Below are 25474 nucleotides of genomic sequence, written 5' to 3' on the forward strand. Positions count from 1 at the left end.
TGAGAATTTACTAATCCTAGAAGTTCAAAATTTCGCACAATTTCGAACAAATTTGATAGAGCTCAGGAGTTAGCATGTACTCTTTTTCTTTGTTGGAATAATATTTTCTAGTTTATATTATTCTTTTGAATAATAATTCATAGTGAATTTAATTATTCCATGATCGGAGGAGTTTGTGTTCGAATAATATCAATTATTGTATTATCCAATGTGCACTGCAATATGACTTTCCCAAAGCCCTATTCACAGTTTAGAATTTTTTTATTCATTTTCTTATGACTGAATATTTAAAAATCAAGTTTTAAATCGAAAATGTTATCAGAAGATTTGATAGGTAAGAATGATGAAATAACAACAACGACTAAAATAATATGAAGCTCTTTATTCTATTACTCGACAATAATATTAATTACAATAAAATCATAAGAATATAATTCAGAACTTATTCTGTATACCAAAGAAACTATCTTTTTTATGTTGTCTTCATGTAGATTTGCAGATCATCCCCAGAATCCTGAAAGCAAGAATTAATAAATGTTCATACCATGCAAATAGCAATTGATGATTCTCCTCTATTGCTGAATATACAAACTATAAATTCTCATGGATTTTAAAGTTTTTTTTAATTGTGTCATTATAAAATTGAATGATCTTTAATTATTATTATGAAAATCACTAGTACCTTCCTCATACTTTTTCATATAAACACAACAGCACTCATTGCCTCAAACAAGTGTCAGATGAGTTGGTGTAATGATCAAAAATGGCATGAGTGCTGAAACTAGTTTGTTGTGTTTATATGGAAAAGTATGAAGAGGGTATTAGTGGTTTTTATAATAATTGAACTGTTCAAGTACCCCAATTAGAATACTCTATCAGACAATCCATTAATATTTCTGAAATATTGAATATACTGAGTGAGATAAAACACAGATCATCTCACAGATTGTTACTTCAAGTTTCACAGCCACGAAGTATCCTACTTTATGAAGAAACTATAATATATTCGGCCAGATATAATAACTTATATAAGTTGCAAATTTTAAACCCTGACATAATAATAATAATTAGTTAATAGGCTTCTTTAGTACCTACATTCATCTGGTTTCAAAATTGTTGTCAGTTTGTACTTCATAATTTTGATAAATTACCATTGATTATGATTATATACTAATATAATTAACTCTTTCAATACATATTATAAAAAGTATGGATACATCGGGATTTTGTTTTGTAAATCTAATTAATTTTGGAAAAAAGACTCGATTTTCTATGAAATTTAAAATGAAAATGAAAGACTCACCTCCCCATCCTCCCCAGGGACCACCCCATCCACCCCAACCGCCCCAACCACCCCATCCACCCCAACCACCTCCCCACCCCCAGAACTCTTCCGCTTTCAGGTCATCTTTCTCCGATTTTTCCTTTTGCTGGATGTTTGAGGCAGGAGCAGCTGCTATGAGGCAAATGACTGCCGCTAGAACTGCTACTAAGAGAAAACCCTGCAAAAAAATTGTAATTCTATTTGGTTGATTCCAATATAATTGAACGTTTAAAAGCAAATCAATGAGGTTTAATGCAGGCGCCTGGGTTTTCATAGTAATTTATGAATTAGTTTTCAATTGTTTCTGGTTTCATAAATGCTCCATTAATTTATTTGTTCTTCTGTGAGAAGAACATATTCCATGCTATTCTATCCATTTGAAGTAGCAAGCAATAGATAATATTGTTTTAAAAACCGATTGAGAATAGGCTTTCACAAATCAACAGATTGTTGAAATAAAACTAAGTCTTTGAGAAGATACTTCATTAGAATAAAATTCAAAACTCCTATTTATCAAAGAATGTGAAAAAAATACCAAGTGATGGAATGTTTTAAAAAACAGCGATGACTGATATAAAATAGTTATTTTCGAAGTTTGGCAATGATTCCATATATTCAGTACTCATAAATAAAGGTTGTATAATATGATTGGCAATAATTTATTTTCGTTTTTATACAAAATTCGTTATCATTCATTAATAGGCTTTCGTTAATAATTCATTTATTCTGGATGATAGAATAATTACTCAATTATAGTATCAAATATCATCTATCCATATTGAACAATGAAAAAGTCACAAATTCTGACGAGATATTGAAACCTCTTATCCATGAAAATCTAATATTCTGCTGGTACTTGATTTATAGTCGAAACTTCTTGTCCAATATTGTATTCTTTCGAATGAATCTTTAAAAGAGTGTTTGACTCTTGAATGAATCTTTAAAAGAGTGTTTGACTCTTGAAAAACTGTATTTCAAATAATATTATAGTAAATAAATAAATAATACTATAAATACTAATGTCATAGACCTATTTGAGTAAATTTTCAGAAACACAATAAAAAAACAGAATTAAAAGTGAATACAATTGAAAGAAAAAGTTTAATCATTGAGAGAAATATACTGAAAGAAACTGAATAAAGAAAATAAATTTACTGAGTAGATAAGCAATCTTACCTTTTTGAAAGACATGGTCGATTGGTCTATCTTGATCAAGGCAGAGCCGACTTACAATTGATAACTTACTAGCGAATCTTGCAGCTTATATACTCAAATTTCTCAATTAAACAAATGAATACTTCCGTAATTATGTGGTTATTTCAAGATTCTTCATATCAGTATTAATACTCTGTTATTGATCAAACAGGATAGTTAATGAAAAGTAATTAATTAGTATTTGGCTTCCCCAAAATAGATCTGATAAAACGTTTAACTCACTTCAAGTAATAAAGCAAAAAGACCTTAACTTGAATCTGTAAATCTATACTATAACTATACATTAAGTCACTGTATTTTTTACAAAATGGGACTCTAATTTGAGTTCCAATACTTCTTTACTAGATTCCAATTGATCAGTGGAAATTCTTTTTAAAATTTCAGGAGATATGAATGAAATTCACAATCATATTTGGAAAAACTATTTTTATGAAATTATAACTTAAACATTTTCATATGTAATGAGAATAAGTGAAGAACTGATAATGATAGTGATATAATTGAACTAATGAATAGTAATCAGATGAAAAGTCGAAATTTAAAGACTAATTATATACAAATCATGCATATTCTGGCATAAGCAAAGCAAAATGATGTTCTTAAATTGTTAGTATCCATTGATCCGCTGTACATTCTCATCCAGTTGTTTACCAGGGTCCTGAAAAATTAAACATTTCAAATATTAACTATTCAAGATGAAGGAAGAATTTAGGGTAGAATTTACTTATAAAGGATTATCAATACATGGTTGGAATATGTTTAGCGTAAAAGCGTTTATAGAATGAGTTTTCATGGAGTTTAGTTGGCGGCTCACTGGAAACAACTTACTACCCATTAACTTTACAACCTATTCCAGTAATAAAGTATTACTAAATCTTCTCAAGATAACATTTTGTTACAGATTATTATTCATTCAATTCGGCAATTATAAAATAAATATGATAAGTCTTGATTCAAGAACTATTATAATCACTCACATAACTAACAAACAATATCCTTCGTTTTTATTTGAAAACTCATGCCTAGTACAAAAAGCATCCAATTCCAGATTTGGAGAATAGTATGCACCTGCAGATTATTTTCTTTAATAAAGTGAGACAATTTATTCAAAACAGTTTGAAGAATCAAGATTAGAAAAACAAATGTCTCTCACCAAAAGGTCCAAATGGTCCTCCAAAGGGTCCTCCAAATGGTCCGCCAAAGGGTCCTCCGAATGGTCCACCAAACGGTCCATCAAATGGTCCGAAAGGTCCTCCCCAAGGTCCAAATGGACCTCCCCATGGTCCAAAAGGTCCAACCCATGGATCTCCCCATCCGTAGAACTCGGCGGTTTGCAAATCATCAACAGGTTCCAAAGATTCTTCTTCTTTTGCTGGGGCAGTTTGTGCAAGGCAGAAAAAGGCAGCAATGATGAATAAAGAGAGAAAATACTGTAAAACGAAATATAAATTTATTCAGTAATATAAATGTTGCTCCAATTCTATCAACTAAGATATATCTATAAAATAGTCATATAACTTAATCTTTAGACTATCTAGATGATAATTATAGGTAAGTCAGTCTCCTACAACATTCCTATTTTTCGGTTGAAATAAAATAGAGATGAAAAGCAGTTTATTCACCATTTCTCAATAATACTCGTAGCAGATAGTTTCTTTTGAATTTATCAATTCTTATCCTTTGCAGTGCAGTATATCAAATGCAATTAACAGACAAGAATGACAATTATTGAATAATTTAACAAGGTGACACACATATGACTTTGATACTTTCTAATCATTATTTTCAGCTAGACACTGTTCAGTGAATCAGTTTGCATTCATTCATTTCAATTGATAATTAATGAATGAATGATATTCATAAATTAGTGGCGTTCAATAATGAAAGAATGCGTGATTGATGAAAATTAATTGGCAGGTGCAACATGGAAGTCAAGAAATCAGTAAACAATATTATTGAATATTCAAGAACTGAGAAGCGTACTCTTGTCTTAATCAGAAGAATCAATTATTATTGTCAATAGCTTTCAAATAATACATAAGTAGTGAAACCTTCAAGAAAAAACTTGAGGAAATTTCTATTTCGTCTATCATCAAAACAATTTTCAATTCCTCGATAATTCTTCATATTGATAAAAATTGAGAAATTTATAAATTAAGAAACTCACCCTTATTGAACACATTGTAGGTAAAAAGATATACACCACCACTTGACTAGAACTATAATTATGTTATCTGTTGTAGTTGAATCTGTTCTGATGATACGTTCAACCCAATCTACCTTTAAATACTGTTGGGGTTTGTAAATAATGTAATGTTACATCAAAAGGGTTACAGCTAATGACCACTGTAGCCTTGCATAATTGGGTAACTCAATTCGACAATATTATCGATGAGGTTCAGAGTTTACAAACATTAGGCACATCAATATTACATAACGACATTACTCTGTAGTAATATAATCTTTAGTAAATCGTGTACGGACTGCAGCGTGTCAAATTTATAGAGATTTTTTCTCTTTGGTATTGATTTTTTCTGAATTTATCTCCTTTCTGTAGTCAAGTATAAGTTTTTTCGATCACAATTTGTCTGAGTTGAAACCTTCCAACCATTTAGTGGCGGTTGGTGAGAAAACAAATTAAGGGGGCTGCAGGTGAAAATGCAGGAGAAACAGAAGAGAATATATCAGAAGAGAAGATTATTCCGATGAGAACTCAACTATTCTTGATCCACAGTGAAATTTATCTTTCTGATTTATATATTTTATCTTTGAGAAGATAAATTTCTTCTTCATTGACAGCATAGATTAGATAAAAAAGAAGATAATTGAAGGGCCTGATGTATTTATTCCTTTTTTATTCATCATTGAGATTATCTCCCAAAATGTAGGGCCTATTCTAATCTATCCTTTCTTGATATATCATTGAATTCATCTCTCATCATCATCATCATCATCATCATCATCATCATCCCTCCCGTTACCTAGATACACGCCTAGGACACATCTAGGCATAATCCTCACCATGATAAAAGTATTAACAATTAATATTATCACTGTTTCCAGTGCTCATTGGAGTATTTTTTTATGGAAAAAAATTCACGGTCGATTTTTGTTTGTTTTGTGTTGTTGTAGGACAGCGTCACCGGACTCGGCAACAGTGACACCGAAGACTGAGATAATAGAGAGGCCGAGCGACGTGTGCACCACGGTCATCAGCAGTCCGGGGAGCAGGGAGGCGGCGGCGGGGGCCGTGCAGGGGGCGGGGGTGGTCCAGGGTCACGTGATCACCGACTCCCCAAACCATCATCACCAAAATCATCACCAGACGTCATCATCATCCGCATCACCAAGTCATCCGTCATTATCTCAGTCATCCGCATCACCAAGCCCCGTCAATCTACCGTGCATCGAAGAGGTGAAGATCAAAGAGGAGGTGAACCACAGTGTTTTTGATGGAGGAGGAAGCGCTGGTGAAGTGGCCCAGAGGCATAGTCCCGTGGTGTCGCCGGTGTCCAGTGTGGTGGTGACGAGTGGGGGCGGCACACCGATGATGCTGTCCTCGCCGCCAGCCTTCTGGGCAGCCGCCCCCATGCAGACGGGCCGCATCAACGGGGTGCGACCGGAACTGATCGGGGGTGTGAACTTTGCCGCAACCGAGTGTCCCACAACCACGACGATGAAGCCACCGCTGCCGTCGCCGCAGCAACGGGCGCCTTCCCGGAACACGCCGACCGTGATCATGGGGGAGGCGGGTGGAGTGCGAACCATGGTGTGGTCGCATCCGGGTGTGGAGCCGGGCAACACCACCCCCACCACCCCTCACCACGCCTCCACGTCGTCCTGGTCCTCGCAGTCGTCGACCAGCTCGTCGGGCGGAGGCAACCCCGAGGAGTCGGCAGCCCACCTCCTCCTCAACCTCGGCCAGGAGCAGGCTGTCATGCGTCCCTTCCCCGTCCCCCTCAACATGGAGCAGCTCTGGGCTGGCGATTTCTCCCAGCTGCCCCCCTCACAGCAGATTCAGGTCGGTACACTCATTCAATATCTTCTCATTCAAGTTTTAAAATCATTTCATTCTTCAAAAAGACATTACAATATACATCCTAAAATAAGATTTTCATTTCTTATCTTCATGTTAGTATACAAAATTTGAAAATTTGCATATTTCTCTATAATTGTAAGATAGTACTTCTGATCAAATTGAAACTAAAATTTTTCATAATTGATAGACTGAGCATACAGTATAATTATTACCGAAAAAATGATTCTGTGCTCTCGGCAACAAAGCTCTTGAAACTGTCTCTCTATTTTCAACAATTCACTACACTCCAAATACCTAAATTGGGGATTGGCTGTCTCAGGTTTGTTTCAAATACTCTATTCTTTTAAGATTATTTTGAGTTAACCGATAATGAATGCCTACTTTTGCCTACTTTCCAAGTCGCTATTGTCCCTTATTCTCTTTCTCCCTTTCCCTTTCAACTAGGAAATTTTTCAAATAACAAAACAATTTCCAATTCAGTTTTATAATGGATCATTCGTTTGTCTCTATTATTCGTCCTAATTGCTTTTTCTCTGAATGTATGTTGCTTGAAGCATTCCTTTCGAACCATTCCTAAATTTAAAAATGTTTCTCTCTCCATCTCACACGATCCAAAGAGCTTAGCATTGTGATAGCACTGGAAGTGTTCTAATTCACGTGACGTGGCTACTTGTCAGCTCATTCCTGCAGTGAGATTTACCGTTAGCATTCCTCATACATGAATGCTTCCCACTCAACAGATGGGGGAAGTTTGAAATGAATCTCACCTCATAGTCTTCAAAATAAAATTTTTGAAAAAATCAAAATTGCTTGTTTGAATTTTCCAGCAGGCGCTCAACCTGACGTCATCATCACCATCTCCCCCCTGTTGGCCCCCCATCCTGAGGAACGGGGAGCAGCAGCACCTGAAGATGGCGGCGCATGTGCAGAACCTGCACCCTGAGGAGAACGAGGAGGATGAACAGCCGATGATCTGCATGATCTGCGAAGACAAAGCCACCGGCCTGCACTACGGCATCATCACCTGTGAAGGGTGAGACTAACTTGCATTTTTTAAGCTTGCAAAGTTTTGCTAGATAGACGTCTTTCATCAAATGCTTCATAGTAGACTATGGAAAAACTGGATCTTAATCTCATGATATAAAATATGAATTGATGTTGTCTTCCATGACAAAACACTTGATGTTATAAAATAGATAACAGATAGTAGAACCTTTGAGAAAATAGTAAATCAGTATATTCCCTACCAATAGAATAAAACAAAAAAAGGATTTTTGCAATGTTTAGAATTCTAAATAAGGCAATATCATTGGCTAACTATTAATTATTTAGAGTAAATCCAGATTTCTATTTTTTTATCGGAGAGTTTATCAAGTTTGTCCTAATCAGAATGAAAGAGCATTGAATGGGAAAAAGGCTATTATTTAAATATCATGAGCTGCATTTTTCATTGTATGTATTTTCAAAGGACATGAAGTGACATGCACTCTCAAATTTACGATTGAACTTGTCATTGTAAACTTATATCAATTTCATAGAATAGGTATTCGGCACATTTTTCTCTTATACAATGCATACTTTTCCTAATACTTCACCACTGTATTGAAACCTTATGAAGTATAAGTAGTATTCTTCGGGTATTGAAAAATAATGTGTTCATGATTGATAGAGCTACACGGGTTCATGAGAAGATTGCAGTATGACAATGGAGAATAGACATTATTGTTCGTTTGCAAGTAGCAACTACTAATGAGAGCCGTTGACAATGATAAAGTACGCACAAATGACGAAGGAAAGGAAAAGGCTTGAAATAATAACCAAATCGTAGGCCAGAATGTCTATTCATCGCCTTGAAATTGTTTTCCTCTCGTTCGGTTTGGCCTCCAACTTGTGTATCTCGCAGTCTCTCTCATTTCTCTCACTCATTCCCCTTCTCTTTCTTCACCTCAAACGACGCGCTCGAAAATTGCACGACGAACTCCGTTACATCTGCGCGTCGGTTTTACTCTCGGTTTCGTTTTATTTCACTAGTTGTAACTGCGTAGTAAACAGGTTTTTATGAATGGTGGCCATTTCTTTTCCGCCTCTAGTTTTTTATTATCTAGTTGTACGTGCAGAAACACTACGACATGCCATCAACAGCAATAGTTAATTTTGTCTATTGGTAATTAGCTGTGAATGCGAGAGTGTTGTTGGAAGCAAAATGAAGGAGAGCGATTGTAAACACGGTAGCGAGCTGTAAACAATAGTAAAAATGAGATTGCTCGTCAATGCTATTTCGCTTGACATAAGAGATAAGTTGAGAAGAAAAGATTTCGAATTTTCGAATGAATTATTTATGCTATTCGTCATTCTCATCAGTGGCCTATTGCCACAAGTCACAAGAAGAAATGTCAACCCTTTAAAGAAATAGTAACTACTTCTAGTAAATACGTACCTACCATACAGGTGTATAGTTCAATAGTTGTATTTTAGTAGCTCTATAGTAGATCAACTAAAATGATCGCATCCTCTCCCTTCAACCACAGCTACAACTCCACTTTATTCTATTCTTACTGCAGCATAGCAGTGAAAGTAGGTCCTTTGTATTCATCCAAAATCTGTAAACTGGCATTCCTCCAATATTCAATCTTGCATACTTTTGTTTGAGCTGTATAATCTTTCAATATTCAATGTTTTTGTCATTGTTGAATGAATAAATACTTGATTTCAAACCTCTTTTAACGTTAAAAATTTATTTTGAATACACTTCCAACATAGGTAGCTTCTATATTATTTTTCTCAATCCCAATGCACCTATGTAAAACTTACTATGTAATACTTATGAAAATACTTTTCTCTCCAAATTCTTAGATTTTCAGTGAAAAATCACTCTCATGTAAAATATATGAAACATCATGCATTGATTAAAATTACAGCTATGACAACATTGTAGTAGATAAAATGTGTCTTTGTTGTTTTAGTCTTTGTTATTTCAAAATTCTTCTGATCTATAAATTGATAGCGTCTCCATTTTTTTTGTGAATTAACTTTTGCGGCCCCTTCAATTGGATGACAAAGCAAAGGATCTGCAAAAATATCACCTGTGGTTTTCTATATTTTCTCCATATCTCATATGAAGGCATAAATATAACCTATCTAATTATTCTTCAATTGCAGTAGCCTACACTGTGACTGTCCATGACTCGAACAAAAACCTTTCACATTTCATTACCCTCCACAACTATCTCTCCAGCATTGTCGCTCATCTTCAACTTCCTCAGCAATTGTGCAATGTTCCCAACTCGTCTCCATTGTCATAGACATGATAATAAAACTGTTTCCATAAACGTAACCTAACCTGGTTGCGTAGGCAGGTTGGGTTATTGTAATTCCTTGAAGTGTATCTGCCTCACCCCACCAAAGACCTGCAGTTGGCCGCGATTTTTCCAAATGGCCAATATCATTGTCTGTGACAAGGACACTCAGTCAACAACCCGGTCCAAGGTGGCCACTCTAGGCCTCCAGTTGATGGGTCGTTGAAAAGTCACCAAAACTGTTTTTCAACGGAGATCAACTAGTTGATAAGAAAACGAGTTCTCAAAAATCAAGTTATTTTTTAAATCAATGAAAACCAAGTAAAATTCTTAGATCAAGTAGCATGTCTTTGAAAAACAAATTTCACCCACAATTAAACGTCTTTTCATCTTACACTTTTAATTGAATCCACACAAAGTATACTACAGTAGTGTATATAGAATTTTTTTGGGGGGGGGCAAGGTTAATGTTAGGTTTTAAGTGATTTTAAGTAACACCCCATGATACTTGATATCAGTTTTGTTGCTCATATTCAGTGGGTAATTACTACAGTAAGTTATCATAATATCATCTTTCTCATTCTGGTTTTGATTGTGATTTGAACTGTCAGACCATACAATGCAGAATCAAAGAAGTTGACAAAAGATTAATAAGACTTCAATAAGAGATAGAATGCACTTAAAAAAGGAGATTGCAGATCGATTTTTCTCTATACTGGAATTAATCTCTTGTTTTCTCATCTATATTTCCTAGTTTTTCTACATGTCCTTATGTCTTATCAGTATTATTGCTTATTGGCAACTGTCAGTTGAAGAAATAATATTTTTCAAATTAAAAAGAAAAAACTTGGGTACATAAAAAACTATTATGTATTATTCTGGTGCTAGATGTAACCTAGTAAAAACTATCTAGTTGGAAAAATGGAAAGCCGCAGGAAAACTCTCATTCAAAATTTTGCAGAAATCTGTTCACAATCAGTAGGCTGGTAGGCCTACTTACTATAGTACAGTTGAATGAAAAATCAAGTCGAAACTAGTTTTAAAGAAACCTGTTGATCGTTGACAACCAGGACCCCGTTAATCCAACTAGTTTCAAGTTAAATCAACGCCCACCTCCAGATCCGACAAGAAAATGACCTTGTCCGAATTTGCCGGCTGCCAGTGACGTCATCCAGTGTACCACGTGACCCAGTTCAGTGCTGCGCTCCAACGGATTAAGTTGAAAAGCTTCTCATAACAGCCTGTTACAAATTCCCCCTCCCTACCACGAGCCATCCGAATGTGTGTCAAACTAGCGCGGCCCTGAAGGGTCGAAGACCCCTTTGCTGCTCACTGTTCACTGCTCACACAGCTCGCCCAATCACTCTTCGTTCTGGCCGACAAAAATATTTTGACACACTGCGATAGTCATAGTCATAGTTCACGTAATATTTTATGATTCATTATATAGGAGCGATCGATCTAATAAATGGTAGACTCATGCCTAAATTATTATGTATCTTGATCCAAAAAATTTAGCTAGTCATCTTAGCCTACTGTAATCAATGATCTACACTTTGATTTTGTAAAATGATTTACACCTTTAATCTACTTACCCTATGCTTTATGTAGCCTATTCACCAATAACTTACTTCAATACAGTACTTCATATTATGCGCCTACTGATTTTCCACCTATATTTCAATATAATGTACCTGATAGACTACAAAATACTGTACAGAAAAACTTGATATTCAACTTTATTTGTAGGTGCCTGTACCTACTCCAACACAATACACTGACATTGCAGTATTCTCTGTACAGTGGGCAAAAGAAGATGACCTGACCATACTCATGGATATGCGTCAATGAAAGCTCAATGATGAAATTCATTTGAGTAAAAAAAGACTAAGAAAATGATTATTGTTTCCATTTATGAATTAATGGTACTTTTATATTGTAATATTCTTGGTTCAATGCGATTAGGTTTGCTGGAATACAAATTCAAATTCCAGTTTTTCATTATCTCTTATGATGTAACCCAGTGGTAGAAACGACCGACATACAGCATGCATAATCAAAACGTTTGTGAGTGAGCTTTCATAAAAATCTTCTGTGTAATCGAAGATTTGTCTTGATCTGTGTAATTGAAAACTCTTCTGGTTAAATAATTATTATGAACCAAGCTCAAGCATTTCTTGTTTCACGGTTAATCTGCAAGAGTATAATGGTTTTTTCCATCTCATTGCAAAACGATTCTCATTTTAGATTTAATACGATCCATGAAATAAATTACAGAAGCTGAATAATCTAGAGTAATTGCCAGCAATTATTTTCATTTTAAAATCCAGTAATGATTTTCTCATGTGTTATTTTATAATTTATTATTGTACACCTCCCATAATGTGGATCGTTTATTTGCAGGTGTAAGGGATTCTTCAAAAGGACTGTACAAAATAGAAGGGTGTATACGTGTGTGGCAGATGGTGTGTGTGAAATTAACAAAGCGCAGAGGAATCGATGCCAGTACTGTCGATTTAAAAAGTGCATCGAACAAGGAATGGTTTTACAAGGTTTGTATAACATTTAAATACAACAGAATAGATGAATTCAATAATGATAATAACATTTCTGATAAAAATGTAAATGTATATAACAATGAGGAAAGTGGTATCATAATATCTAAGGAAAACATAATAAAGATATTCGACACAATTAATATTGTAAGAATTTTAATAAAGTGAAAATCGGGGAGGAGGAGGAAAGAACCCCCACAACATCAAACAGCTGAGAAAGGATAGATAAGAAAGAATTAAATTGATGTGGGCACGGAGGCGAATGGAGCAGCACAACATGCACATAGCATAATAGTGACCCAAAATATTGATTAGATGTGCTCTCTCAAACGAGATATTCGAAGAAAGTGAACTTCAGTTTCATAATATTATGTAATTAATCAATATCTTGATTCATTGGGAGAATTTCTGTAAACTTTAGATCCCCTTTACTGCAGGTAGTCTTTCAAAAAAATGATGAAAATTGTATTTTTATGGCTTCAAAAACGTGTATTGGGCTTTTGTTAATGACTGTCTTCAATAATAAATTATTATTAAATTGGAATTATGTACTTATTTTCTGTTACGATGAGGCCTTCTTTCTGAATACCCTGCTCATGTATCTAGTTTAACGAATTTAATAAACATTTAAAAGTTTATTGATTTTATTTGTTTATTTTTCAGCTGTGAGAGAGGACAGGATGCCTGGGGGAAGAAATTCAGGAGCTGTCTACAATTTATACAAGGTGGGTGAGCTCTCTGTCTCTATTCAGTTAGTTTTAAAATCTTATAAATTATTTTAATTTTTAGACAAATTTTATACTGAAAGCATGAATCTTGAAAGCTGGCAGGATTCATTTGAGCCAAACACACTTTTATAAAATATGAGGCATAATTTTTCAAAAAAAATTAAAATTAGTTTAGTTTTTATAGCTCTACTGATCAACAAAAAATATGAGAAAGCATGTCTGAAAAATAGGAATAAGATTGAAGTTAATCTTAAATGCTTCAATCTTTATCACAGAATGTCTTTTCAGGTCAAATCTTCATTATTCCCATATGAAAATAGCTCTTTTGTGTACGGTACCAGGAGACATAAAATGATTTTCAACTATAATATTGCATTCGATATGTTTCCTGTTTATATAAACTGTCCTTCCACGTTCTTTTGAAGTATACTTTCCTATTTCTGTATTAATTTCAATACTCTTTAGTTCATCTCAGAAGAATTCAACATAATATTGATTCAATAAAAATGGTTGTGATCAACGAATCGTCTCGGTTTGTTGTTGCAGGTCAAGTACAAAAAGCACAAGAAGACGCAGAGAAATGGCCAGGTGAAGAATCAACAGGGACAAATACATGAAAAGCAGAAAATGGCCGGCCTGACCATTACGTCTGAACACGGAATTCCACCGCACCTTGTCAATGGAACCATTTTGAAAACGGCGTTGACTAATCCCAGTGAGGTGAGAAACTGAAAAACTCGATAATATAAATTTTACTGATTAACTAAAAATATCGAACTTAATGTACCCGGTAATAATTATAATTGTTTTTGAGTTTCTAAATTTACAACTTAGGAAATTGAAGAAGTTTTAAGCAAAAGCCTGTTTTTTCTTTTCCGACTGATGTATACTCTGACTGATGTATGTTTGCTCTATCAAATAAATAAATAGTTTGTAAATTTCTAGAAAAATAGGAATAAGATTGAAGTTAATCTTAAATGCTTCAATCTTTATCACAGAATGTCTTTTCAGGTCAAATCTTCATTATTCCCATATGAAAATAGCTCTTTTGTGTACGGTACCAGGAGACATAAAATGATTTTCAACTATAATATTGCATTCGATATGTTTCCTGTTTATATAAACTGTCCTTCCACGTTCTTTTGAAGTATACTTTCCTATTTCTGTATTAATTTCAATGCTCTTTAGTTCATCTCAGAAGAATTCAACATAATATTGATTCAATAAAAATGGTTGTGATCAACGAATCGTCTCGGTTTGTTGTTGCAGGTCAAGTACAAAAAGCACAAGAAGACGCAGAGAAATGGCCAGGTGAAGAATCAACAGGGACAAATACATGAAAAGCAGAAAATGGCCGGCCTGACCATTACGTCTGAACACGGAATTCCACCGCACCTTGTCAATGGAACCATTTTGAAAACGGCGTTGACTAATCCCAGTGAGGTGAGAAACTGAAAAACTCGATAATATAAATTTTACTGATTAACTAAAAATATCGAACTTAATGTACCCGGTAATAATTATAATTGTTTTTGAGTTTCTAAATTTACAACTTAGGAAATTGAAGAAGTTTTAAGCAAAAGCCTGTTTTTTCTTTTCCGACTGATGTATACTTGTATGTTTGCTCTATCAAATAAATAAATAGTTTGTAAATTTCTAGAAAAATAGGAATAATTGAGATTGAATAATCAAAATTAATTTAATTCTATCTTCTTAACCATCAAAAACCTTACTTCGAAACGTAAATTATTATTGAAGTTTTTTCCCATCTTGTGAGACCAAACACCATATCGTATATTCATTTCATGACTATTGAAATTTTTTTGTTATTCTTCCAGTAGCAATACTGATTTCCAATAATGCTGTTGGTCACCTTAGCCACTTGGAATATTTGACTCAATAACCTCAAAAATTAAATAAATAAACCCTAAGTTGAACTCAAAGTAGAATAAATAGAATTGGGTAATACCAGATCTCTATGGTAATGCGAAATATATTCATAATTAATAAATAGGTTTTATCTCATAATACACTTTCCAAACTAGGTAGTTTCTATACCAACAATCCCATAAACAATTATTTTATTGTACTTGATACTAGATCTGATTTCCTCTTTTATTCAAGTATCACTTCAATAGTAGGAAGAGGAAGATCGCTTTATCCTGTCACGCAGACTGAGTATGAAATAACTGTCCGGAAAAGGAAGTAGAAATGATCAGTCTGTGCGAATTTCTGGCGCTCTTTCCGAATCGGTACATGTACTTTCACTTTGCACTTTCGCTTTCTTTTTATTCATATTTCTGTTGTTGTTGGTGCCAATTCTCCCGGCCGGTGTAGACCTACACCACTTTCACTGTTATCTGCTGCTGCTGTCCACATATTCGGAGCAGTGCAGTGTAGTTTGCACTTCATTTCATTTTATTAAGGAACTACATTAAGGTGCGTACATATATACGCGCCTCCAACACGCTCCGCACTCGCTCCGATCATGATCGTTACGGAAGATGTTAGCTCTTCTCGCGTTCCACTCTTGCTCCCTGGTCGATCATCAATCGATCTGCTCGAGTCACGTTCGATTGCGGAGCAGTGCGAAAGTCTGTACGCACCTTTACATGAGAGTAGTGAGAAAAATATTGAAAAGAGCTGAGAGATGAGAAATAATAATATGATTAGGTAACTCATGTTGTTGAATCATCCTTCTTTACTTATATACAGTAGATGAATTGAAAATATAAATCAGTACCAAGTGGATTTGAATACATTTTTCATCATCATTCTCTTCCTTAAATTGCAAGCATACAGTACCGGTATTAATTTGAAACATTTTAAAACTGTTTTACTTGAATTACACAAATTTTCTATTAAGTAAATTAATAATCTCAGTTCTCATCCATTTTACATGAAGGCTACTCTTGATATTAAATAAATTATTTATGTACTCTCCACATACATGAATTGAAAGTACAGTATTAATTTAAAGTCTTCATGCCAATTTTCTTCTATCATCTAGGAAGAAAAATACAAGTCGTCAAGTCACGTCAATAGTTCACTCACAAACTTATTTGATACTATACAGTATGGATCATTGATAAAAATTATTTCAAATCGCAGTTCTATAACCGCTCATTCCATAATTTATAATATTACGTAACCATAATTTAAGTACTCTATTACTTGTATTTAATATTTTATATCATTGTATATTTTTGTACTTACCGTGTAGTGGAATAAGAAAATTTTTTATTTGATTTCCATATTTCATTTAATAGAATAATTAAAATTGCAGGTGATTCATTTGAGGCAAAGACTGGACACTGCAGTGAGCTCGTCAAGGGATCGCGCTCTTTCTGAAGAGGGGGCCGTTCACATGATCAACAGGCTTATTGAGTGCGATGAATTCCAGGACATTGCCACATTAAGGGTGAGTTTTTTATCCGATTAGAATAATGAATTTCACATAATAATTCACCACAAATCAATCATTATTGAATATTATAGTCTTCACTGACTCGAACAAGTTATTTTTGCAACAAAAGATATTAGGCCTATCTACCTCTTGATGCAGTAGTATTGGAGAAATTTTTTGATAAAGTAATAAAAGCTAAAAAAACAGGCATTTTTTCATGTTTATAATAATCATTAATCATTATAACGATCGTAGTTCTCAATTTGACAATTTGTCTTAAGGTAAAATAAAAACTATATTAATTATGTTATACATAATTATGTTGAACTGACAATATCGTTCTTATTTCACCTTAATATGTACAAATGCCACAAAATCTCTGTTCATAGTGTAAATTTCTCTTAATATATCATTTTTCATTTTTCAGAATATGGATGACTTGCTGGAGCACAAAACAGATCTATCGGATAAACTGATGCAAATTGGTGACTCGATAGTCTACAAACTGGTCCAGTGGACGAAGAGGCTTCCCTTCTATCTGGAACTTCGTGTTGAAGTATGACAACATTGAATACAAATGATAATAGAATACCTTATCAAAATAATTTTTTATTTGGTAAAATTTTACTGAAGACAGTGGAACATTCAAGTGAGATACTAAATTTGATAGGATCTCCGTTTTTGTAAATTCATTCATGATTCTACATGATGCACTCAAGAGCAGATGCTCTCGCAAAATTTAGTTGAAAGTGTTCAAAACAAACAATTCACTCAAAAAGGAAGAACAATAAACAATTTTTAAAGAATAAATAATGGCGCTAATACAATTATTAGAAATGTTTTTTTGGCATTTTATACAATAAAAATAGTGTTCTTTGAAGGAAATTTTTCCCATGGCAAAGTGCCGTCTGGGCGAGAGGAAGAATTTCTACAGATTTCTACAGTGATGCAAGTTTGATGCCTAGTGGGATCGGACTCCCCATAATAACTATGTTGTATTTAAATATGTCAATCTGGGAATCAAGATTCTGCTTCTATTTATTATGTATTTATTGGGAAATGTTTGTTGCTCAGGTACATACAAGACTGCTGACACAAAAGTGGCATGAACTGCTGGTGTTAACAACGTCGGCCTACCAGGCGATTCACGGGCCACACAAAATGGGAAGCTTCGATGGTCCCGAAGACTTCAACCGTGAGGTAAACAATTCATGGCACCAATTCATACAAACATAATCAAATTTATTGATTTTGGTAGCTTATTTCATCTGATTTCGGAAGAAGCTTGCAATTTGTTCGTGAGATATAAATATATAGGATATGCATGGCTTCAAATACTATAGAAAATGCCATAGTTAATAATAATAAAAATATTAATATCATGTGACCTGGCTGGCTCAGGTCAGGTGTCAGAGTATCAGGTTGCACCTAATCAATTTAAGGGCCTCTGACATGATATGACTATTTTAGAAATCTTTGACCGATGTCTTAAAGTGTTCATCCAAAACACGGGCGTTTTTAGTGTAATATAATTATGATATAATAAGTAATAGAATAAACATTGAAAATAGAAATATTTCAACTCACAGTTAAGCATGTCTAACGTTAAGCTTTTGTAAGAAATTCGTCAGACTGGATGGATCTCCAACACCGATGGAGGATTGTAATAATAATAGATAATGATACATTCTCATAATCATACAAAGAGTGATAGCCCTGATAAAAATATTAATTTGTTTACTTCTATACAATAGTTGAAACTTCTGTTACTCTGCAACTGAATGGTTTTGGCAGTAATTAAGTAAATCAAAATGTATTCAAGAGTATTAAGATTACACTAATGCTATGATTGTATTAATAATGATGATTTTTTGTTATTTTTGTCAGGTTTCCAACAACCTTTGTACGTTACAAAACTGTTTAACGTCGATGATGGGCAGAACCATCACGATGGACCAACTGCGGCAAGATGTGGGATTGATGGTTGAGAAGATCACCTACGTCACACTCATGTTTCGCCAGATCAAACTCCGAATGGAGGAGTACGTCTGCTTGAAAGTTATCATCATGCTCACTCCTAGTAAGTCATATACTCATTCATTCAGATTATTATTATAAGTATTCAATTGATACAGTATCATATTACATAAAAAAACACAGTCATCTAGTGAGGTCCACATTATGAAGTCAGTGGAACAGTTGAGACAACAGCGTTGCCAATTCTCTGCGTTGTCAGTGCTATGGCCTATAGCTGATGTAATGAAACGGTAATTGTTCATTCTTGTTAATAATAATCATTTATATTCATCTTGTTATAATATAATCATTTATTTTCACAATTGAGATTAAATATTTTGGTAATTGGCCTGAATTAGATTTCCACATCGTTTAAAAACAATCTGGCAACGTTGCGGAGCTAGAAAAGGATAGCGCTATCTGCTGTGTCTTATGACAGACAAGGTTAGCAACACTAGTGTTAATAAAGTGCTGACTTTACAACGTCGACCTCACTACAGATTTACTAGAGGCTCGTGCATCCTTTTCAAAATACAACAATGTATTCTACTTTCTTCATTCTGTAGTATTTTCATCAATTTTTCTCAATATTATTTCTTGATTATATTATCTCGTTATTTGCTTCATTGACGATAGCATACCGTTACCAATGTTTTTTTCAATCAGGATTATTCATTCTTCAATAAAATAATGAAAATAAAAAAATGATTGGGAAAAGATCAACAGGCACAGCTTAAAACTGACATTTCTTTCCCGAATTTTCAATGTTAAAAAAAATTAAATATTATTTCACTTTATCAATGTGAGTCCATTTTCCCGTTCAAAAATACACAAGTGTCGGTAGAAATCAGCCTGTAATTTATACTTTTATTGGTTCAAGATACACTATTATACTAAAATAATATACTTGAAATGTAAGACCTATTTGGTTATTATTGTCTCTGAAATGAGTATTTTTCACAAATTGAAAGCAGAATATGTGTGATTCTAAATTTAAATTTCGTGTAATATTTGAATGTAATAAAGCATTGTGTTGCTTTTAGCACGAGGTGGTTCAAGCGAGCTGGAGACGATTCAAGAGAGGTACATGACCTGCCTCAAGACATACGTCGAGCATACCTTTCCGCAGCAGACCAACAGGTTCAACGAGCTGCTACTACGGTTACCTGAGGTCAGTACAATACAATCAAATTCAATTATTAGGTATACAATTGCGAAAAATTTCACTTTTTAACATAGAATATATCAGAAACAACAGGTGAAAATTTGTGTGATAATGCACACACAAAATTAATGCTATGTCAATATTAGAGTAGATGCAAATCGGCAACATCGGAGTAGAATTAGGCACTTTTACTTCTTTAAGTAAATCACTGATACAAACATACAAAACGTACATACTTTTTTGTATAATCACTGATACAAACATACAAAACGTACATACATTTGTTCATTTTGCGTAGGTTCGCATCATCACATACAGTTCCACCTTTCTCCTCGCCTGGAATTGTATTATCACATAAAATTCCTCCTTTTCCCTCACACTTGTAGGTTATTCGAGTTTTTAACAAACGATAGTATAAGAATAATTTATTAGAATAACGCAAAGACCTTAAAGAGATATGCATCTTTAAGGTCTTTGGAATAACGTCAAAAGGAAATGTTTAACTTGAGCACTCAAAAATTAAACTTTACATCTAGATCAACGTTTTTAAAATTTTAAATGAAATATTTTATTTATTTTCTACTTTCTTTAAACAATATTATTATAGATTGGTAAGTGTAGTTTGCAGTTCACTATAGGGTAATCAGATTGCTAATCCAGATTATTAATAATGTAGTTGAATTATAAAATTGAACTGCCTCATTTATCAAATGAATAATTAATTGAGATTTCAATCGAATTACAAGGAGTTTTTACAAAAGAGTTATTAAATTCATTTGAATAGCATGAAGGGTAGAATAGTTTGTTGCTTTACTTTCGTTCATGAGTTTATTTGTAGGGAGTTTTATCCAAAAGAGCTTTTCTACTTTGAAGACCATGAAGTCTAATTATATATCTTTGTTGTTGTTTAGACACGGTTTATCTTTGATTATCTCTATTTAAATATTTAAAATACACTTAATTTTTGTGATGAGCTGAGGTATGCATTTCACTCCTGATGAGAAGCTTCATCAGCCTCAGTATTTTTTTTAATATTTACAAAGATACACAGTGGCTAATTATATATTTTTATGCATCTTTTCATCAATACGGTAGGGTTTATTTACTATAGATAACATTTTTATAATTGTAGTAATATTATAATTTTATTTAAAATTCAATTAATTAATTTGTTGATTGATATTTCAGGTTCAGTCAGCAGCGTCGTTATTGCTGGACAGTAAGATGTTCTACGTGCCCTTCCTGCTCAACTCGACCATTCAGAGATAGTAGCAGGCAAGGCAGCAGGCAACGACAGCAACTAGTTAATAACGACAGCGATTATTGCAATTAGGCTGCCACTCTGTTGTAATGATAGCGCTAGCAGAAGATAGGTGAGCTGTGATCATGGGCCTCGCGCCTCCCGCTCTTCAAGCCACAGTTACCATCCTGTTTTGGATTAGAAAAAGAGGCTTAACCACACTCTTATTAATTTAAAAACCAAGTTATAAATAATAGTAAGAGTAATTTTATTGATAATAAACGCACGACTGATTAAATATGACTGCCAGCTGTACGAGGTCTTGCCTTTCACAACAAATGTTATTGGTTTTTTACAATGAGTATTTGAAAAACTTTCGAGAAAGGCTGAAAGCAAGATTATTTCCGTCAAATTACTATGACGACATGAACCAAAGTCCAATTTTCATCCAATATTCCCACATTTTACATCACTACCCATTCATCAAAGTCATCGTGTAGTAAATATTCGTCATTCATGAACCTCAACAGAATATTATGGAATAATATTGTCAATAAATTTCAGTCAATTCACCTCATCAAACAAAGTAACTCGCTAAGTCGATTCCTAAAATTTGTTACCATTTTATTTTGTCGAACATTAGACCAGTAGTAGGCTCATTTATATAAATAATATACACATCCAATTTTACTTGATAGAATTGAGTAGTGACGTTTTGAATTAGTTTTGATGTTCTATCAATATCATTTCATTAACATAAATATGTAAACAAGCTGCCATTTTTTCAGTTTATGGAAAGTATTCTGATTTGTAGTCCACCGTAAAAGTTACCACAGTATCATAAAATTACTATCATCAGTCATTATCATCTTCCTTATAATCTAGTGATGGTTGGGTCTTACCAAGAACAAAACTTCCCAGTGTCATCTAGAGATGTCGATGATTATGGTATTGGTAATAAGATAGTACCATGATAATCTATACTAATAATGTTCCTTGAGTCAGATATGTAATGTCATAAAGTCTCAGATGAGAAGAGTGTTGTGAAAGTTTGAATTGATTTTTGTATATAAGACTTGTAAAATAATTGTTATAAAATTTAGATAGGTGGGAGTGGTCTTTTGATTCTTGACCGTCTTTCAAATTTATCTTTCTAACAATTTTCGATGATTCAGTCAGTCCAACTGATCGGGGATGAACCCCGGCAGACCATTCGCATTCCCAGTAATGGTGATTAAACCTTGTATTTTGCATACGCTTCATATCATTTACGCGATTAAATCACTATACGGAAAGAAGTTACCAGATAACATTCAGGTTTCATTGATAGACACTTATTGTTGTACAACTTTCAGAAATTTAATTTTCATTTCTGTAGAATGGAATTCAGTCACATTGGTTAGTTTGTTACTAGATTTTGTAAAAGAAGAGCACATATTGCGAGCCAATAAGAACTGCTAGAATTTATATGCAATGAAAAGTTTTACTTTCTATTAAAATCACGAGTAGTATCGTATCCATTATTGGAGACTTCAAATAGTATTTTCTACATAAAATAATATGTAACTAGATACAATTCACTAAAAAAGTGAACATTTCAATAACTTGAAATTCAGTTAAAAAAGTATTTACCAAACAAGAAGTGTTACTTGTTACACTTGTAAATCCACTAAGAAATTCATAGAGTAGGTACGGTACTGGAAGAGGAAATTTGTTAACTAGCCAAGAGATATGACAGAGTCAATAATTTTGAAAGTGATAAATTCTATCAACTACAATAGCTGATTTAACTATTTCTATTTTTAAATTTCTATTAATAAATGCATTATCTAATCATGTCATGTATATTGTAATAGTTGTTGAAGTTTTTTCAGAAGAATTAATATAAAAAAGGAGCCTTAAATTATGTTGTAAATTCCAAATACCGCCATATTTCTAAACTCATAATATATTTGATTTGGTTGTGAAAAAAATTTCAAAAAAATATTGTTTAAAAGAAAAAAGTATAATAAAATTGATATTTAAATGTTTTAGGCAACTTTGAACAAGCTAAATCACACTATGAAAAATGGTGGATCATTTCAATTATTTAAGATTCTTGAGTCTGAGAAAACTTTGACAACTTTACAAAATGTATGTATTGGATAATTTAAAAGGAATCAGTTGATTCTTCAAAGGATTTTTACTGTATAAACTTCAACACAAATTCGGATTTGAAAGCTAAGGACCAAGCAATCAAAGTGGTCATGCACACTTAGTAAGATTTTGTATAAATTGATAAGTTTGCTAAAATACTAAGAATTCTGTAATATTTTAAAATTTCAGTGAACAAAACGCAGCGTTTATTGGTGTAGTTCGATCACTTGAGAATTGAGATTTAACTCTTGGTTTATTAAAAATGTTTTAGTGGCGTTTTGTAAATGTATGGTCTGATATAAAGAGCACTGATCTCAGAAAATATAGCTAGTGTTTATGAGTTGATAAAGGAAGTGCCTCACTGCCGGTAGCCATTTAAAAAAAAGAATGCATTTTATAATTTTTTCTCAACAATGAATATTGGCTACACAATACACGTTACGACTTGAGCAAAATGACTGATTCATAGTACGCAAAGCATCATTTTCACTTGTAATTCTGAATAATGTACCACATTGTAGGCTATAATATATGAGTCCAACGGCTCAATTTATTACAATTTTCAGAATAAACTCATAATACGTGTATTATACATTTTTTATAAAACAACCATCATAACTATCACTGCCAAGCTGTTGGAAAAATCTAATCTAGTACGCTATTGAAACAGTTTTATATGTGATTTATATATTTCACTCCATTATGTAGATATTATCAATAGATTTCATATTTCATGTAATGTTTTTATACTTATGCTAATTTGTTTTATATATACTTTGTTTCGGGACTATTTATTATTGTCATGAAATGAAAGATCGATTCCAAAGTTGTCTATTGAAAAAGAACTCAAAAAGTGTAAATATTGTTTGATTATAGAAAAAGTTATAAACTATCTTCTTAATGAGTTATTCTTGTTGATTTTGTTTGATGATAATTATTAGCATAAAATGCTTTTCCAAGAGTTGTCCCAATTTATAAGAATGTTGAAAAATAATTAATGTGTTTTGGAACCGGGAATACATTTGAATTTCAATTAAAATTGAAAAATGTGTATCTGCTAAAATTAATCCGGTTGAGTTATAAATTGAAGTATATTCTAAAAACGTAAATATTGTTTTTGCAAATTAATGTTTGTGGAATCTGTTTCAAATTATTATGTTGTGAATTAAATTATACCAAAAATTCAAAAAGTATAGGAAATTATTGGTGCTAATAAAAACGTCTTTGGACAGTAAAAAAATGCTATTGGAAATTCGTTTGATATGATTTATTATTATGCTTGTAAATAATTGGGTTTATGCTTGAAGCAAGCATGAACAAAAACTTCAACTAAGTCTGATGTGACTCTAAACATAGAGTATAGAACTGCAACTCTGTGTCTTATATATGTAAATGAGATAAATGTAAAAAGTAAATGAAAAAGAAAGAGATAGTTTAAAATAGAAGAAACACAGTAATTATTAACTTTATTATTGAACTGCACCAGTCCCCAGAGTTGGGGATTGCAGTGTCTAGAAACGTTGCCTTGTGTTGTTCACTTTAATATTTACATAAAAATAGTGTAATCTTATTGATTGAGAATGATGATGAAAATTATTATCATTGTAACTGAAATTGTTGTTGTCTTTAATGTAAATATATAAATGTCATAGTAAATTTTGTGTAGTGATTGAATTAAATCTTCATTTTATCAGACATTGAATCCTAATTTATTTATTTAGGTTGTAACCAGATGCTCGGAGAATGTACAAAGACCAAGACACTAAAAAAATGTTTTTGGAGATCTGTATTGTAGAAAAGCTACTATTTCGACTTAAATACACCAAACTACACTAATGATATGAAACTTTCTGTTGTAGTAGTGAATGTGATTGAGTGGTGGATATCTTTATTGGGCAAAAGGACTTGACATTGTCACTACTGATTAATTTGAATGGATAACTAGAAATAATTTAGAAATAAAGTAGAAGAGAATGGTTGTTTTCTCACTGACCTACTTCTCGCTGACACGACACCCAGAATGTCCTCTGATTGGCTGAGAATCAGATGTTCGTTAGAATCAGCCAATCGGAAGACATTCTGGGTGTCGTGTCGGCGAGAAATCGGTAAGTGTGAAAACGGCCATTAACACTTTATAAACATACATTTATTATTTGTTTAAGAGAGATTGGTAATGGTGTATAAACCGAAATTGGTCCATCTTCATTCTATTAAAAACGTTTTCAAGACAAATTCAATATTTTTAGTTTATTTCTTCGCTACAGTCTATTGACTAGGGAATTGTCAGATTAGTGCTTCACATTTATTTATGGTGTCGTGGGGTGACCAAAGTATGATCAACTGATCATAGCGCT

At 33.2% G+C, this 25474-nt stretch overlaps 2 protein-coding genes and 1 long non-coding RNA gene across 3 annotated transcripts in view; 1 reads left to right on the forward strand and 2 right to left on the reverse strand.

Moving 5' to 3' along the window:
* The window catches only part of LOC111051833 (hormone receptor 4), a 41704-nt gene extending 16889 nt beyond the window's left edge, over nt 1–24815 (forward strand). Inside the window, exons 4-14 of the mRNA XM_022338405.2 lie at nt 5672–6560; nt 7409–7611; nt 12278–12426; nt 13093–13154; nt 13704–13877; nt 16444–16578; nt 16991–17119; nt 17638–17763; nt 18451–18643; nt 19623–19750; nt 20933–24815. Of these exons, the coding sequence (XP_022194097.2) occupies nt 5672–6560; nt 7409–7611; nt 12278–12426; nt 13093–13154; nt 13704–13877; nt 16444–16578; nt 16991–17119; nt 17638–17763; nt 18451–18643; nt 19623–19750; nt 20933–21013 (2269 nt within the window). The 3' untranslated portion in view covers nt 21014–24815. The remainder of the gene's footprint in view (nt 1–5671; nt 6561–7408; nt 7612–12277; nt 12427–13092; nt 13155–13703; nt 13878–16443; nt 16579–16990; nt 17120–17637; nt 17764–18450; nt 18644–19622; nt 19751–20932) is intronic.
* LOC120352286 (vicilin-like seed storage protein At2g28490) lies at nt 363–2634 on the reverse strand. Its single transcript, XM_039432197.1, has 3 exons — nt 2501–2634; nt 1304–1502; nt 363–514 (listed from the first exon to the last, which is right to left on the reverse strand). The coding sequence occupies exons 1-3, from the start codon at nt 2513–2515 to the stop codon at nt 501–503; spliced, it is 228 nt and encodes a 75-aa protein (XP_039288131.1). The 5' UTR covers nt 2516–2634; the 3' UTR covers nt 363–500.
* Nucleotides 2946–3830, reverse strand: LOC120352287. The gene is made up of 2 exons (XR_005571750.1): nt 3693–3830; nt 2946–3197 (listed from the first exon to the last, which is right to left on the reverse strand). It is a non-coding gene; the product is annotated as an uncharacterized LOC120352287 (long non-coding RNA).
* Nucleotides 24816–25474: the final 659 nt, after the last annotated feature.

Source organism: Nilaparvata lugens, chromosome 7 (assembly GCF_014356525.2).
Source record: "Nilaparvata lugens isolate BPH chromosome 7, ASM1435652v1, whole genome shotgun sequence".
Classification (NCBI taxonomy): Eukaryota; Metazoa; Arthropoda; class Insecta; order Hemiptera; family Delphacidae; genus Nilaparvata; species Nilaparvata lugens.